We start from the raw sequence: 14781 nt of genomic DNA on the forward strand, positions 1-14781 counted from the left end.
TGTTGCTCCTTGAAAGTGGAGTCGCAGGTAGATAGGATAGTGAAGAAGGCATTTGGTATGCTCTCCTTTATTGGTCAGAGTATTGAGTACAGGAGTTAGGAGGTCATGTTGCAGTTGTACAGGACATTGGTTAGGCCACTGTTGGAATATTGTGTGTAATTCTGTTCTTTCCTATCGGAAAGATGTTATGAAACTTGAAAGGGTTCAGAAAGGATTTACAAGGATGTTGCCGGGGTAGAGGATTTGAGCTATAGGGAGAGGTTGAATAGGCTGGGGCTGTTTTCCCTGGAGCGTCGGAGGCTGAGAGATGACCTTAAAGAGGTTTATAAAATCATGAGGGGCATGGATAAGGTAAATAGACAAAGTCTTTTCCCTGGGGTGAGGGAGTCCAGAATTAGTGGGCATAAGTTTAGGGTGAGAAGGGAAAGATATAAAAGAGATCTAAGAGGCAACTTTTTCACTCAGAGAGTGATATGGTATGGAATGAGCTGCCAGAGGAAGTGGTGGAGGCTGGTACAATTACAACATTTAAAAGACATCTGGATGGGTATATGAATAGGAAGGGTTTGGAGGGATATGGGTCAGGTGTTGGCAGGTGGGACTGGATTGGATTGGGATATCTGGTCAGCATGGAAAGGTTGGACCGAAGGGTCTGTTTCCGTGCTGTACATCTCTATGACTCTATATGGCTGACCAGTAGTTGCTCCTATTCTCATCTCCTGCCATTGGCATGTATTGGAAGAATTTGTAGGTTAATAATCAATGTTTTTGATCATATTATGAACACAGCTTGCTTGGCCATCAAGTCCTGAGTGGGACTTGAAGATAGAAATTCAGGTTCAGTGATGCTACACACTGCGCCACAAGACCTCCATCAGACACAGCAGCCCTTGCAAAATAGACTACAGCATTAAAAGGGATAATTACTTGAAAAAGTATAGAAAAACATGTGGGCAAAACAAGATAACCAGAGTATAAAACCTAATTCCTCAATGGTTCCAAATTCAGCACAAACAAAAACTTATTCTCATTGTGACTAAAATGTCTGTTTCACTAAAGCAAAGTACCACTTAAATGAGAGAGGATGCCGAACTGTACCTGAAGAAATGTTTGTTGAATGCTGGTTGTTGGCTTTAAAAAATAAGTGAAAATAGAACATTATTTAATTTTAGAAACATTCCATTTTGAAAATCATGTTGCATTTGTCATAAAATTCATATTTCATTAATACAATGGAAATGGAATCCACAATTAGTGCAGAGGCAACATTGGGGTGTTGCCACAATTCATACAAATCAGATCTGAAGTTATGAATCAGCACAGTAGTCAATTGTTATATCATTTTAAAAAAACGACAATGCTGTTTGCAAAACTTTCAGCCAATAGTAGAGAGACCAGTCAGCTTTCAGAGGAATCAACAGATACTGATTTGAATTACTCAATGGTTTGAAAGGATATCACATTTTTTAAATAGTTAGCTCTATCTAATTAATATTGCAAAATTGCACCTAAGAAACTTTATTGCGAACCTTTTGAGCTCAACAAGTTCCAAAATGATTCTTTTTTTTTACTTAAATCTTAAGTAAAGTCTATTCTTCCTGCATTCCCAAGTTGGGGAGGGCGAGGAAAGGATGGTGACCAATGGGGTGCCGATGATCGGGTATATATTTGGGAACACAGCACCTCTCGAATCACAGCTCAGTCTTAACAGCACTCAGCTCGGATTCACTGTTACCTGTCACAGGTAAGCAAGGAATGCAACTTTTGATTTTCACTAGGAAAATGAGATCACTTTTGGCAATCTAAAGCAGTTCCTAAAACTTGCTTTCTCTCTCTCTCTCTCTGGGGAATGACGGTGTCGCGTACATAGGTAACATTTAGTTCTGTGTTTCCAGTAATCGGAATCCCTACCAGGATGGCTCGACTTTCGCTGTTCTTGCTGGTATTGCTGGTGGCTGTCTCAAGTTGTCTGGCCAGAGGGTCCCAGAAGACTTTGACCCCTCCCCAGAAGACTGCGAGCCCTCCACCTAAAAAGGAGAGTTCGGATGAGAAGAAATGCCCTCCCAGTTTATCCAGAGGTAAGCAGTCACAGCGGGCTGGTGGGAGAGGTTACACACTGTGCTTTCCACCTGCTCCATTAACTGAACTTTGTGCATTTTTGTTCCATTTCAGGATGGGGCGACGATATTGATTGGATTCAGACCTACGAGGAAGGACTGCACAAAACTAGGAAAACGTAATGTCTAAGTAAAAACGCTCTCTCGTGTCTCTCGGTCTTCTGTCTGCACCCTGCCCACCTTCACTGCCTCGGATGCTTGTATGTTCCTGTAGGCTATTGAGTATATGCAATTGATATTGGCTGGTGGATGTGGAATAACTTCCAAAATGACTGATAGTTAAGTCCCGCAAACTGCAACGCCTTGGGAGGAGTGAAACCCCCAGGTTAGAGGTATTAATGGGAAGCAAAGGGCTGTCTATAGGAGTGCGTGCACATATTCCAACAGCAAACTGTAGCGATCATTGCTGAGACAAATGTTTCTCGTCCTCGCCTCAGTAACATCCCATTGATTGACAAAAAGGGGGGAGGTAAGACGGAAATACACGAAAAGAACCTATTCCGAGGATACCGGAACACCACGTAAAACATGAAGCGTAGTCATGTGTACTCTGTTTTTGTTTCTAAGTGTTGCAAACGTCTGTTGTGCCTCAAAGGCGGATATAGATTAGTATCCAAGACCGAATCTCTGGCCGATTAATTGTATATGTTAGTACTAGCCATGGGTTTGTTAATTGAATGAATTGATATCTCTTCCGTAAATATAATTTCTCCTGAGCCCCAGTTTTGTCTAAATACAAATGGCTCCAAATCCTTAAAATATAAGAAATTAAGTATACTTGTCCCTTCGAGCTTGTTCAGACATTGAATAAGATCATGGCTGATTTTCCCACTGCTTCACGTTCCTTCACTATCCCCAGATCCCTTCATTCCTGCGTACTTAAAAAGAATAAGCTAAAGATCGACATTCATTGAACAGGGTCAGGAGTGTGGTGCTGGAAAAGCATTGATTCAGCAGGTACTAACTGTTCTCTGGGAGAGGAATCTATCTAGAATATCAGATTCTAATTCTCCTCAGGGAATGACAGTGCCAGCCACTCTCGAATGCTTTGGCGCTGAGATGAGTTGTCTCATGGAAGAGAAGGGTGTACACTATGGGAAGGCTCCCAGAAATAGGTGCACTTAATCTGCATCTTCAATCAATACAACATTCTACAAATTTGTAAATGGAATCAGAATGTGAGGATTGTTACTTTGATAGTTCTAAATGTGATTATCCTTGTTTTACTTTTGATTAACTAAAACCTGGATGTGAGTGGATGAGACATGATTAGTAAGTTTGCAGATGATACAAAATTAGGAGGTATCATTGGTAATGAGGAATGTTATCAAAAATTACAGAGGGATCTTGATCACATGGGGAAATGGGCTGAGGATTGGCAAATGCAATTCAGTATGATATGTGGGAGGTGTTGCACTTTGGAAACTCAAACCAAAGTAGAACTTATAAAGTAAGTGGTAAGGTCCTGAGGAGTGTTGTGGAACACAGGGACCTAGGAGTTCCTTGAAAGCAGCATCATAAGTAGGCAGGGTGGTGAAGAAGGCATTTAGCACGCTGGCCTTCAGTCAAGCCATTGAGTATAGGATTTGGGATGTTATGTTACAGTTGTATAAGTGGTTGGTGAGGCCACACTTGGAGTATTGAGTACAGTTTTGGTCACCCAGTTATAGGAAAGACTTTGTTAAACTAAAGAGGGCAAAGCAGATTTACGAGGATGTTGCCTGGACTAGCAGGCCTGAGTTATAGGGAGAGGTTGGCCAAGATCTGACTTTATTCCTTGGGAGAATGAGGGGTGACTCTATTGAGGAGTATAAACTCATGAGGAGCATAGGATGAATGCATATAGAGGTTTTCACACAGATGGGGAGTTGAAAACTAGAGAAGATAGGTTTAAGGTCAGAGGGAAAGATTTAAGGACATGAGAAACCACTACTTCATGTAGAGAATGCTGCGTATATGGAATGGGCTGCCAGAGAAAGTAGTTGAAGCAGGTACAATAGGAATATTTAAAAACCATTTGGATAGGTACGTGAATGGGAAGGGTTCAGAGGGATATGGGCTAAACGCAGGCAACTGAAACTAGCTGAATGGACACCATAGGGGAAAGTGAGGGTTGCAGATGCTATAGATCAGAGTGTGGTGTTGGAAAAGCACAACAAGTCAGGCAGCATCTGAGGAGCTGGAGAATCAATGTTTTGGGCATAAGCCCTTCATCAGGAATGAGGCTTGTGGGCCGGGGCGCTGAGAGATAAATAGGAGGGGACTAGGGCTAGGGGGAAGGTAGCTGAGAATGCGATAGGTAGATGAAGGTGGGGGAGAAGGTGATAGGTCAGAGAGGAGGGTGGAGTGGATAGATGGGAAGGATGATGGACAGGTCAAGAGGGCAGTGCTGAGTTGGCACCATGGTCAGCATGGACCAGTTTGGGGCCAAGGGTCTGTTTCCATGTTTTTTTTACCAATCTGATTTTTTTTTAAATGCACATGCTTGTTAAAATCAGGCATAGCTATCTCAGGCCATTATGCCTGAGGCCCAGTGAGCTGAGCTCATGTGCTGTCTGTTCACTTCACAAGCTAGTTCACGTTGGTGCAAAAGGCAAATGGCAAATTACTAATGGCACAGAGACCAATTTGACTCAGTATTTACCAATGCTTCTTGTCACACTAAACCCATGAGGAATCTGTATACAAACAGTGTACTCGGTTCATCATGGTCCAGATATCAGAAATCAAAGAACCCTCCCTACATGATAGAGAAGCCACACTAAACAATAAGCATTTGTTCGTGGCTGATGTTTTCTTTGTTACAGGGCCAATCTTTCATGCTGTCATTCTCATGTGAGTTTCAACAGCTCAAATCCTGAAATAGGTCTTGAGTTGTGCCATCAATAACATCAAAAATAGGTGGTAACCTATAGGCTGCCAACAGTCTGTTTACTGTGTTTGACAATCCACCTTTGACCTTTGTCAAGTGTCTGGAGCACCACAGATATTTGAGTGAGATGAACTCTCATTATCATGCCAAGTCAACTTGAGCGAACACCAACAGGCAAAATCTGATGAGCAGTAATTCTCCACAAGGATGATAGTATCCATCCAAGTATTTCCTTGGTGTTGTTATCATTTAAGACATGATGATGCTTAAATTACAAATGCATCTTGAGCAATGTTGGACTGCAGCAATCAGTCAAGGAACTTGCCGTAATGTTACATCTGAATTTTCTTTACTGTGTACCACCAGTCAGTGCGTTTAAATCATTCAGTTACAAATATGCACACCTTAAAGGAATGTTGCTTGTTCTTGCTATGACACATTCCTGGTGGTTGTGACATTCCTATGTCCTACTGTGACCAATTAGGCAAGTACCAATGCTATCCCAATGCAGGTAATCAAGGAGGAAGGCCATATGGTGCATTGTCATCATCCATCTGGATAAGTCTGATGACCACCCAATTTTATCACTGATTTGTCTTGTTAACAATTTCAGGGTATCTGCCCCCACTAATTAATCTAGATCTTGTTGTTTGTTCTTTATGTGCATAAGGATTTCATGATTTCACTCACAAAAATAGCATTGACATTTTTCTTTCCTTTGATTTTTTTGCTTTAAACAATCAAATTTTTTCTCTAATGTTTCAACACAATTCAGTATTAATTCAATAGATCTGCCATGTATCTTTTCTAACATTTCATCCAGTGGTTGAAGATCTCTCCTCCCTTAAGGAATAGAATTTCACATGCTGCTTGGGATGTAATTTTACCAAAGCACAAAGCTTAGCAATTACCTTATGACTTAGGCCATAATACCATAAGATACTGGAGCAGAATTAGGCAATTCAGCCCATCAATCATGGCTGATATGTTACTCAACCCCATTTTCAGGGTTCTCCCCATAAGCCTTGATCGCCTTACCAATCAGAACCTATCTATCTCTGCCTTAAGTACACTCAATTACTTGGTTTCCACAATGCTCTGCACCAATAAATTCCACAGACTAACTACCTGCTAGCTGAAGAAATTCCTCCTCCTCCTCTCAATTCTAAAAAGGTCATCCCTCCCAACTGATTCTGTGGTTGATGTTAATCATTCAGCATTCCATTGACATTTGTTTCTTTATTGCTCTGTGTTGAATGATGATGTTTCATGTCAAGTCTGAGTCTCCTGCGATAGGGTGACTCTTTGAAATACACTCTTAGCTATTTCAATTCATGCAGCATTAAGATAATCTCTTTCCTATATGTAGTTCTTGCAACACGCAAACCTGCTAAAGATGTAAACTTAACCTTTCCTCTCTCTCGTTGTCATAAGTCAAAAATGTTTAATATGTTCCAATCCAATTCTTAATGGTCGGTATGCTGACTGATAAACTTAAATGGCCTGTAATGTAATAGAAAGTTGCTAGTTACTTATCATATTTCCTAAATGATTTTTGGTAAATCCATCTGAAAACACTCAAGAATTTTAAGTTAAATAGAAAAACAACTGGTGAAAAACTATTTCAATCTTCAATACTGACCACACGTAATAAGAATTTCAGTTCATTACACAAATTAATTTTCTTTAAACATATGTTTTTCATAGGATTTAAACAATGAAATATTAATTATAGTTTGACATGTTTTATTTACTCTTTAATCTGACATTTTTATTTTGTTAAATAAATATATGTTTGTTGTTTTTCTATTTCAGTAACAAACCTTTAATGGTTATCCATCACTTGGAGGATTGCCAATACAGTCAAGGTAAGGGATCACTTCAAAATCCATGTTCATTTCCTTTACTCATGCTTTAGAGTGAAATAGCTGCCAAGAATGCTCAGATTTAGGTTGAAATATTCACAATCACTTTACCAAAAATGGTCAGAAGTATTGTACAATTTAAGTATTTTTCATAACTCTTCTTCACAGCCTTAAAGAAGGCATTTGCTGAGAATGAGGAAATCCAGAAAATGGCAAAAGAAGACTTTATTATGCTCAATCTTGTGGTAAGTGAGAAAATAGACATTGAATGCTTTATGTTGTAAAAGCACATATCCAGGAAATGATGCTAATATTGTAAAGATTATGAATTTCAATTTGCTTATCCATACAGTTTAATTTGAGAATAATATTTTCCATGCATTTTACCATTTTCAAATCCTCCACGATCACCTCAGATATTTTTAGATTGAAATATGGTTTCATTGAGGACTTAAATTATAAATCTTTAACATTAATGATCAACCTTTGGCTCTTTACAGTCTCTCAATATCCTTTATTCTTGAAAATCAGTATCGTCATAGATCCAGTTTTTGTATCATTTTTAGCAACTAAACATATTAGTCAACCTGTAGTCAGAAGATAGTATGGTTTGACCATAACATCCTTTTGACTTTCATTTTACAGTTTTGGCCTTTTGAGTTCAGCATTCCATTGATGTTATTCATTGGCCCTTTGATTCATCTATTGGGTCTACCAAGAAAGAGTCTGTTTTAACTTCATTCTGAACTATTTCAGCACCATAAAGTATATGTTGCTCTTTTTCCCAATGTACAGTTGTTCACAGTTGATTACATCTATCATTGTCCAGCCTGCTATACTTCGTTTTTTTTTAATTCCACTGCTTTACAATGATAAGCCTTCAAACATCTTAGTCTATGTATTTCACAATCCATTCTCTCTCATTTTCAGCATAATGTGCTTTTAGTTATCTTTCAAATACTTAATTGTCCATTCCCAAGTTCTGTCCCTGAATACTCACTACTTCGATTTTAATTGTCAGTGATTTTTTTTTTAAAAAGGAAGTATCTTTACAATCACCTTTTCAGAAGTTTACTTACATAACACTGTAGGGATTAATTCAATAGGCCTTTTGTTCTGTTTCAAAGACTTTTGGTCAGGTAGGACTTCGCCCAATTAGTTGCTTAATTGCTGTTTTCCAAATTCATTATTTCACAAACAATTGTCAAGAACATTCGAATTGATTTCAATTAAGATTACATATTTAATTCACTGTCTGTTTTACCACCACATTTAAATATAGGTATGATATTAGTTGTTTACAAGAAATTCCTCAGTGACCATCAATTGGCTTAATCATGAATGATTCCCTTACATACAATGGAAATTACTATCTAACCATAGATTATAATTTTTTTTCTTAACTACTTCAGTTCACGTAGGACTTATTTTTAATTTAAAGAAATTGTTGTTCTTACTAAGACTATCACAGGAGCACATGTTTCTCATTCTCCCATTTCCCCATGATACATTTAACAAAAGAACGAGTTTGCTATATTATAGTAAATAATAACAATCAAGGACAAGTAAGTATTGTACATTGTGAGCAGATGTATGCTTTTTAGTTTAGTACATATTTATAAATGGTTTGATTGTGGCAAACCTTGAGGCAAAGCTTCTGATGTAGGGAATTACTGTAGATCACGGCATTTAAGTCCACCAGATGACTAAGACAAACCCAATTCCTTGGAGTCAAAAATTAAAATTGTGTGCAGTTCTGGTCTCCCTCCTATGGGAAGGATGTTGTGAAACTTGAAAGGGTTCAGAAAATATTTACAAGGATGTTGCCAGGATTGGAGGGTTTGAGCTATAGGGAGAGGCTGAATAGGCTTGGGCTGTTTTCTGTTGAGCGTCTGAGGCTGACGGGTACCTTTATAGAGGTGTTTACAATCATGAGGAGCATGGATAGGGTAAATAGACAAGGCCTTTTGCCTGGAGTGAGGAAGTCCAGAACTAGAGGGCATAGATTTAGGGTGAGAGGGGACCAATTTAAGAGACCTAAGGGGCAACTTTTTCATGCAGAAGATGGTGCAGGTATGCAGAGGAAGTGGTGGAGGCTAGTAAAATTCCAACATTTAAAAGGAAAGGTTTAGAGGAATATGGGCCAAGTACTGACAAATGGCAGTAAATTAGGTTGGGATACCTGGTCAGCATGGACAAGTTGGACCGAACAGTCAGTTTTGTGTTGTGCATCTCTATGAATCTATGTATTTGCAAAATAGTCTGTAAGTATGGCTATGAAATGTAACACTTGTATTAGTAATCAGTCTCAATTTAGCACCCCTTATATTCTTAACTTCCCTTATACTCTTAATTCAGTTTGTGGGATCAAGCAAATAATGTGCCTTTTGAAGATGCACAGAAGTTTAAGGTAGGAGCAAGTTACAGTAGATGCTGGAATCTGTACTGAAAACAACAAATGCTGGAGATAACAGTGGGTCAGGTAGCAGCCATGGGAAGAGAGAGAACCGGCTAATGTTTCAAGTCGAGGTGATTCTTCATCAGGGCTAAAGTGAAGTGTGGACTGGGCAGCATTTATACAGTAGTGGGGTTTGGAGTGCTGGGGTGAGAAAGTATATTGATAGTTCAGATTAAGTGATCAGAATGTGAGAATGGCACAACAATGGTGTGCCTAATTGCCAGACAGGAACAAACATTCCCACTTGTCTGGGGTGAGATGAGGGAGGACACGATAACAGAATGTAACAGGTGAAGCTATAAGAAAGGGAAGGAGTAGGAGTTGGTTCACAGCTTTACGATGTTGAACTCAATATTAAGTCCAGAAGGTTATAAAGTGCCTAGTCTGAAGAGGAGATATTGTTCCTCCAGTTTATACTGTGATTCACTGGAGCACTGCAGCATGCAGAATTATGGCTCGGTGGCTAGCACTGCTGCCTCACAGCACCAGGGATATGGGTTCAATTCCTGCCTCAGGTAATTGTGCAAACTCCACACAGACAATCACCGTGTGTGTGTGTGTGTGTGTGTGGGTTTCCTCCAGGTGCTCTGGTTTCCTCTCTCAATACAAAGATGTGCAGTCCAGGTAAATTGGCATGCTAAATTGCCCATAGTGTTAGGTGTATTAGTCAGCGGTAAATATAGGCTGAGGGTCTAGGTGGTTACTCCTCGGAGGGTTGGTGTGGACTTGTTGGGCTAAAGGGCCTGTTTCCATACTGTAGGAATCCAATCATAAACTCTGTAAATCATTGAAATGATTACATCAGAAATATGTTGAGATACACACTCAAGTGAGCTTAATCAAACAGTGAATCTAACAAAGATTTCAGTCCAACAGTTAATTAAATGTAGCTGCTTTATGGGGAAAAAGTAGACTGAAGACTGAAATTGTTCGGACTACTAAAAGCCCTCCAGTGCCAAAATTATCCATTTCCAGCACTCTTAGGCAGCAAAATCACACATAACCATTTAATCACATTTACAAGTGCCCATTAATTTTGATGACCAGTAACCAAACTGTGGGGTAGAAAACTTAAAGTTCTAATGGAAATGACAGGCCAAAAGACAAGATCATAGTGATGATTTCCTACATGACTGATGGAACAAAGTTGACGTGCATGGTAGCTTTCACATGCAAAACCACAACGAACATCAATTTCCTTGCAGGAGTTTTGTGCATGACAAAAGCAGGATGAATCAGAATGGAGCTAAATTGCACATTATTAATAGCCTGTGATTGCCACTTGAGTGTGACACATTTTCAGATCCCATAAAACTGAGATCAAGAGAGACCTGCAAAAGAAATAACAGAGGAGCAAATTACAGCAGATGCTGTAACCAGATGCTGTAACCAGATGTATAACTACATCATGGTTATACCAACATCTGAATTAAATCTGTAGTGCAATCTGTGATGGGAAGTTGGCATTGGAGGATGGCTCAACAAGACTTTCAAGTATCATATTCTTAATTATCAAAAGTCCTAATGATAAAACTTGCTGATATTTCCTTTATAAATCAAAACCTTGTTAACATCTTGATTAGAAAAAGTTTTTGGGCAATTCCAACCTTCCCCTTGTGATTCTGTTTAATACTGCTCCTAATATGCTTTATACATATGGGAATGGTGCAAGATGCGAAAGCAAACAATGTAAAGCCAATAGCCAGTCATTATTTTAATAGAACTGTGGTGTTCTCTAAATACAGACCAGTTCACACATTGTCACACAACATTTGAACAGTAGTAACTGCATGTCAGAATCTTCCAGACACCCTTTGGAATCTTACACACCAGTGCAACTACATGAGACTTCCCTTTGAGAGTGGCATTTTCAGTTAACACAGTTGGTAAATGAAAGAAAACAATGGAAGCTACTTACTTATTTATGCTGTACTGTTCCATTTTACACCAGCACCTTGTTTAAAGAGCAGGTTCACGTTAAGCATATGCATGTTTATTTCTGACTTCTTTTTCTCTTAACAATCTATGCACCTTTTAGCATTGTTTCTGTTACTGATTGGCATTGGTATATGCAAATGTTGTTTGTTTTTAATGCTAGTGCTGCAACTAAATCAGTTTCTTCATTACAGTTTGAGACAAATGACGACAATTTGAGACCTGACCAGCAGTATGTTCCAAGGATAATATTTGTCGGTAAGAATTTCAATGTCAACATATTTTTCGAAGAATATAATTATGGTTGGCATTCCAGGCATTTCATTTCTGTACTTATGTGTATTGAATTCCTTTTTTTTGTCTTTGAATACAGATCCTTCCTTAACAGTGAGGGCAGATATCACAGGGAAATACGATAACCGTAAATATACCTATGAGCCTCAAGACATGGAAATCTGTAAGTTCAGTTTGCTTCAACTACAGTAAAAACAGTTGTTCTTTGTTTTTAAAATCTGTTGCACATGCTGGAAATACCATTGGAAATGAACGTCCAGGCAACATATGTAGAGGGAGGATTAAGAGCTCACAAATGAGGTCAATTACTTTGCATCAAAGCTAAGAAAAGTTAGAAACGCAATAGGTTTTGAGCAACTGGAAGTGGGATGTATTAAAACGGACAGGAGGGAATGTCTTTATATGATGGAAGGCGTAGGTGACAGACCAAACTACAAAGGTTGGTGGTGCAAGAGCAAAAAAGTGATAGGACAAGTCAAGAAACGGAAGATGTATGGAGAGGAGATTTGAATGACAGAATGATGAATGGCTACGATTTGAAAGTAAAAACAAGAGTAAAACTGAAACTTGCAAAGAAAGTGAAATCAAAATGGGTATCCACTTTTTTTTTTATGGAACACCTTTCTTCAGTCAAAGGGAACTAACTCTATTTAATTTTCTCTTCTGCATTCCAAAGAAGCTCAACAAAAGCTCAAGGAGCAACATCTGTTCATTTAGGCAGTCTGTAGTCTTCCACAGTCAATATAGACCATTAACTCTGCCTCCATTTTTGCCAGTAGCAGCACATTCAAACCCATCTATCTCATCTCTGCAGCTGAATTAAAGTTCAGCCCCAGTCACTGCCTTTTCAAACAGTTCCAACTGGAGTGGTAATGCTTCTATTTTCAGATTCCCCGGATTATAGAAAGTGGAGGGAATAAAGTAATTCTGGCCCCAACTCCTGGTGGTTTCTCTGAATGCTGCCATTAGGAACCTGACTCTGGGTGAGGCAGGATTGGTATCAACTGTAACACATTCACAGTTGAATAACCTACTGGGAGTGGAAGTTCTTGGTTCACTCAAAGTACCAGAAGATTACTAGTGCCTATGGGATCCTGTTCAAATGGCAGAACATTGTTGGGAATGTGCTTGTGATTTTCTAATATATGCTTCCAGAAGGCAACATTCCAAGGCTGGAGCACACATTAGGAACATTGATCTTCTAATCCTCCAGTGCTAATTTAAAATTTCAACCAAATATGTTTCTTGGCAAATTGACAGTCAGTTCTAGTCAAAGCTGGACTGTCTGTGAAACCATTGTGAAAATTACATTCCTATTTAATTGACTTGGGAGATCTGAATTTTAAATAAATACTTAACGTTTCAAAATTTGCAATTTATTGGTGACAAAAAATAGGATAGTGACCTATTTAAAGTTATTCAATAGCTTTTCTTTTATACTTAACAATCTGTAGTCTGAATGTGGTTGTTACTTCAACCAGTTAAAGAAACCGGTGTCATTGTGATTAGAGGAGAGAAGGTGAGAGGATCTGATCAAGGTAATCCAATTACAAAGGGTGTTGACAGGCCAAAAGGAAAGTAAAACTGAACAGTAGACAAGGAAGTAGCAAGTCTGTTTAAAATTTAAAAAAAAACAAAGCATGAAACTTGAAGTTATTTTATGTTAGATCATGAAGTACCCAAACACAAATGTAGTTGAAGAATTTATTGTGACTTTTTAGAACAGAAATGGTTTCACACATTTGGGGAGTAAAAAAGAAATGCAGAAAAGGACAGAACATGACACTCAGCTTAACTCTTGCAGCAAGTCATCTTTTGGTTGTGGGCATCCAAGCTAATACATTGATGGTGTAAAATTTTCTGACCCCATGAGTTGGTTTTATAAGAGCTAAGGGGAAAAGAAGTAAATCTAAAACTTTTGCCCCAATTTGACATCAACCAGATTCCCATTGATGGAAAGTAGAGCTCACCCTTTTCAAAATCATTTACTATGTATGAAACATTCTTTGCTCAACTCTATTACAAGCACATCCTGCGGATGGGAGAACTATCCACTTCATCACACAATAAAAACAGGTGCTGAAAGAAATTTTGGATAAAAGAGCTTATGGCAGAAGCTATTTGATGCTGACAGCTGAAATGCAACAATTTAGAAAGCAATGAACTTGAACTGTGACTTCACAAGATCAATATCTGAAGTGTTAATTCTTTTGATCCCCACTGCCAAAAGAATCAAACTGAGTTTTCTTTTTCAAAAGTAATATTTGTACACAGCTATTCCACATGGCTAAGATTTAGAATGCATTGCTTAAAAACAGTTTGGGGCATTTAAGTGGGAATCAGACAGTTAAACTGAAAACAAATGTGCAAGGTTACAAGAAGAAGGGGAGAGAATGGAACAAAGCGAATTGCTCATTCAGAGCTGGTGCAGGCACAGCAAGTCAAATGGCCTGTTCTCTGCTGAACAACTCTCCGATTTTGTTCCAGTCATATTAAATTTTCTCCAGTTCAACATTGCTAATCAGTCAATGAAATAGCATGAACCAGGGATTGAATTAAGAATCTTTGTCATGACATTCCAGTTTACTGGAGTATCTTCCATGGTCCACGATCTCTCTTTTCCATAAAACTGCGCAATTTACATTCTGAGATCGATCTTTCAGACCTGCATTGATGCTGATAGCATACACAACAGGAATATTGTGAACTCTACAACCCAATAGAGATAGCAAACTGTAATAAATTTGATGATACATGAATAATACTTTGCTTATTTTTCTTTAGTGACTGCAAATATGAAGACTGCCCGAAAGCTTCTGAAAATTGATTTATAGAAGCTTGAAGTCACCTATCTATTATAAGCTTTATTCATTACATTACTTCTGTTCAACACTTGTAACTATAATACAGTCATTGTGTAGAGTCACTATCCCAATATTGTATTGATCTTTGCAAAACAAGTGTAAATAATGTTCTCCCAATAACGGCATCTTGGCTTGTAAGCAATGACATTTTAATAAATGCTTTTGATATCAATCTGTGTGTGCACAAATTCTGTACAATTAAGTGAACAGACAGTAATACTTCCTATTATATAGTTCTGTGATCGATTTACAATTAAAAATATAAAAGGAATTTCCATTTTGTATAATGCTTTTCATGACCTCAGGATATCTCACATATTTTACAGCTAGAATGTACTTTTAAAGTGTAGGTTTATTTTATGTCATATAATCGCAC

General features: G+C 38.4%; 1 protein-coding gene across 2 annotated transcripts; it reads left to right on the plus strand.

Annotated features, from left to right (window-relative positions):
* The first annotated feature begins 1588 nt into the window (after nt 1-1588).
* Nucleotides 1589-14577, plus strand: LOC122549785 (anterior gradient protein 3). 2 transcript variants are annotated; one of them, XM_043689815.2, is made up of 8 exons: nt 1589-1744; nt 1896-2078; nt 2173-2236; nt 6805-6857; nt 7023-7099; nt 11442-11505; nt 11621-11704; nt 14326-14577. In XM_043689815.2, exons 2-8 carry the CDS (start codon nt 1916-1918, stop codon nt 14373-14375), a joined length of 555 nt encoding a protein of 184 aa, XP_043545750.1. In that variant the 5' UTR covers nt 1589-1744; nt 1896-1915; the 3' UTR covers nt 14376-14577. The 2 variants fall into 2 exon arrangements, with proteins under 2 accessions (XP_043545750.1, XP_087843229.1); XM_087987103.1 differs by having other exon boundaries at nt 1617-1744; nt 1882-2078.
* Nucleotides 14578-14781: the final 204 nt, after the last annotated feature.

Source organism: Chiloscyllium plagiosum, unplaced genomic scaffold (genome assembly GCF_037043375.1).
Source record: "Chiloscyllium plagiosum isolate Xiang-an unplaced genomic scaffold, Cpla_swu_hap1 HiC_scaffold_5, whole genome shotgun sequence".
NCBI lineage: Eukaryota > Metazoa > Chordata > Chondrichthyes > Orectolobiformes > Hemiscylliidae > Chiloscyllium > Chiloscyllium plagiosum.

Excerpts from the sequence above, each read along its gene's own strand:
- LOC122549785 (XM_087987103.1), top strand. The coding sequence starts at position 1,632 with ATGGTGACCAATGGGGTGCCGATGATCGGGTATATATTTGGGAACACA. Across the intron at positions 6,858-7,022 it reads GGATTGCCAATACAGTCAAG|CCTTAAAGAAGGCATTTGCT; the intron begins GTAAGGGATCAC and ends TCTTCTTCACAG. Across the intron at positions 11,506-11,620 it reads TCCAAGGATAATATTTGTCG|ATCCTTCCTTAACAGTGAGG; the intron begins GTAAGAATTTCA and ends CTTTGAATACAG.